The sequence below is a fragment of the Glycine max genome, chromosome 8 (genome assembly GCF_000004515.6).
Source record: "Glycine max cultivar Williams 82 chromosome 8, Glycine_max_v4.0, whole genome shotgun sequence".
Taxonomy (NCBI): Eukaryota; Viridiplantae; Streptophyta; class Magnoliopsida; order Fabales; family Fabaceae; genus Glycine; species Glycine max.
Window position 1 is genome coordinate 18,934,652 of NC_038244.2, and position 3,181 is coordinate 18,937,832.

A 3,181-nucleotide genomic window follows, 5' to 3' on the forward strand; every position below is an offset into this window, starting at 1 on the left:
TGAACTTATCTTGAGAGAAACAAAAGAGTCTATTCGAATTTGATCATAATGTGAACTAAAATTTGAGAAGTTGAATGCGTTATCGAAGGAATTCATTTCGATCAAAAGTGACAGTTTCGATAACATCAATAAAGCACACAAGATTGGAAAACACTCAAAAGCAGGGTCTCTTCGAAATTAGAAATGCTAGTTGAAGCAGTTACGAAAAAGGTATAAGAAGACGTATAATAGCATTAGATCAATGTATTTAGAAATATCGTTGTATACATGTCAAAATTATATAATTCGACAATTAATATTAGAAGTCTATAAATAAGACTGTTGAATGTTAACTAAAAAAATGAGTTGAAACACTAGCACTTAATTTCTCAAACACCGACAACGCCTACCATCGAAATTGGTTATAGGTTCAACAGGTCATTGTGTGTGTATTCAATTCCCGCCTTTTACAAATTCATTTCTTTTTACTTTGCTTCATCTTTCTAAACCATTTTACTCTTCCAATCCCCATTTTGGTTACTATTGAAATTGATATCGAAATATAATAACTATAGAAATTGATTTTATAATCAAAAACAATATTATAAAGTTTACTTACAAATTATATCATAAACTTTTATACGATACTAAGATAATTATCTATGGATATCTTTATTGAAATCACTATTATTATATGTATCAAGTATTATGCAATTCTCTGATAAGTTAAAAACTATGAACTTGCTTGTTTAATTAAAAAGAGATAACAATCGAAAATCAATTGTATGACTCATCTTTAAATATTTATTTGTTAATAGAATCATTTAGTAAAAGTTACTTGATTGTTTTGAAATATATTCCTTTCGATAAATAAATACAATTTTCACGATTAACATGTTTTTAATAACAAAAAGAAAAGGTGATACTTCTTTCGTCTTATTCTAATTATTATGTAAGAAAATAAATGTCCAAAATAATTATCATTTTAATTTTTAATGTACTTTTTTAACTAATATTCCTTATATATTAATGATGTACTATAAAATCCATAAATAAATTAATGATGATGTAAAGTTCATTTTGTCAAATTATTATCTTTTATTTATTTATTAATTTTTTTAATCAATGTAAAACCACTAAAATAATAATTATTTTGGAAGGTAGGAAATAAAAAAAATAACAACTAAAAGAAAAAAAAAATCGGAGTATAGCTTATGAAATTAAGCCATGACAGCAGCGAGTTCGATCGGTCGATTATTTTAATCAATTCAGATATCATATTATATTCATGTTTCTATTGTATAGGGGCGCGTTAAATTATTGAACTTCATGTTAGTGCGTTTCCACGTCCCAGTGAAAATCTTGACAAATCAAACTAATAAATTAAAACAATACAGCAACAATAAAAAAGTACTGCACGAAAGTATATACTCACGAAAATCATAAACATCCATTCATTAATAATATTCCCATGCATCACATTGAGCACTTCCAAATATAATTTAACACACTTCAAGATATCACCGACATGCATATCCAAGTTTATTTTCCATACAAAGGAAGGATCTACATAACTAAGCATTCTTCTCGTCAAACTTCACACCGATTTTATTATACATATAAGCACTTATCCAAAGGTCAAGCCCATTATTTTTTAGTGCATAACTTTTAGAGCTAGCTATGCTTTGAGAAGATGACCATCAATATCTTTAGTGCATTTGTGCAGGTATTCAATGTGGCCATATGGAGGATCAACCTCCTCACGAAGCCTCTCGTATTCAACGGTCCATTTGATAATAGTACCGCCATGATCATTATCATCAATGGCTTGAAAGATGAACTTAAAGTTCTTATAATTATGATCAATGTCACCACTGAAGAGCTTGTAGGTGATTGTTTTGCTCTGTTCATCAATGGATTCAATACTCTCCAGACATGTTGTAACCTTACCATCTGTTGTTTCACAAGCAATCAAAACCAATAACAAGATCATTGTATAAGAATTATAAATAAAAAAAGAATAAATCAATGAATTTATATTTTTCTAAATTTTAATATTGATCTCTATCCATCAGAATTTGATTTCTTGTAGATAAGAAATTAATCTTACCATTGTGACTACGTTTTTGCTTTAATTTGTCCACAAATCAGCAACAAATTCCATAACAAATAAAACCATTATAGCTAGAAAGTCAAAATTAAACTAATTAGCAATGTTTAATACACTTCTTTCATAAAAAAATCATTTTAAAAAATAATCACTTTTTGTAGTTTTTATGCATTTATAATTTCAACTATATATTCAAAACAATCACAATATCCGAAAGGAATCTAAAAATTGATTAAAATTTTAAGTCATTTTGAATAATTTATCATAGAATCAGCTACTTCTTTTTTAAAAAAAAAAAACCCAGCAATTTTTACGATTGTAAACAAATATAAATTAGTTAAACTTTTTTTAAATTGTAAAAAAAATCACTAAATTATCTAATATCAGAATCATTATTTTCTAATTTGTAAAAAACTGGCCCTAAAACTAAAACTAGGAGAATTATATTATATATATATATATATATATATATATATATATATATATATATATATATATATATATATATATAGAGAGAGAGAGAGAGAGAGAGAGAGAGAGAGAGAGAGAGAGAGAGAGAGACTAAAACTATATTCAAACTTGGGGGGAAATAATAATCTACCCATTTTCGTTTGATCATATTAATATAGTTAGAAGTTTAATTACCTATGGTATAAGTCCAGTGCTTGACTGTCTCGTTGTGATGCCAGTCTTCACCTTGATGCAGCTTGGTTCCATGCACTCTATCAGTTAGGTTTTGAACATGATGGAGTTGTGTTGCGAAGAGGTTGAACCACTTTGTAGCGGTTGCATGAACCCCGATTTCAGTGGTGATTTTCCCAGCAAGTGACATGGTGAAGAAAGAAAGCAAGAAACAAGAGATGGATCAACAAACAAAGGATGGGAGATGGGAAAAAATAGTGAGACCAAATCCCACTTATATAGAATATAATTTGCCCACTCCTAATAACTAAATAATTAATCTATGGTAGGGTCCATATTTCAACACCCTACAAGAAAAAAAAGTACCTAATCATTTTATTTTGAAAATTCCAAATTTAGTAATTGACATATATTCCAGGCCAATTATACATATAAGTCTGTTACTAAATT

The 3,181-nt window shown here is 27.8% G+C and overlaps 1 protein-coding gene across 1 annotated transcript; it reads right to left on the reverse strand.

The window, feature by feature from the left end:
• Window positions 1–1,428: 1,428 nt before the first annotated feature.
• LOC100499848 (uncharacterized) lies at window positions 1,429–2,975 on the reverse strand. Its single transcript, NM_001249930.2, has 2 exons — window positions 2,735–2,975; window positions 1,429–1,932 (listed from the first exon to the last, which is right to left on the reverse strand). The coding sequence occupies exons 1-2, from the start codon at window positions 2,919–2,921 to the stop codon at window positions 1,658–1,660; spliced, it is 462 nt and encodes a 153-aa protein (NP_001236859.1). The 5' UTR covers window positions 2,922–2,975; the 3' UTR covers window positions 1,429–1,657.
• Between the last annotated feature and the right edge of the window lie 206 nt (window positions 2,976–3,181).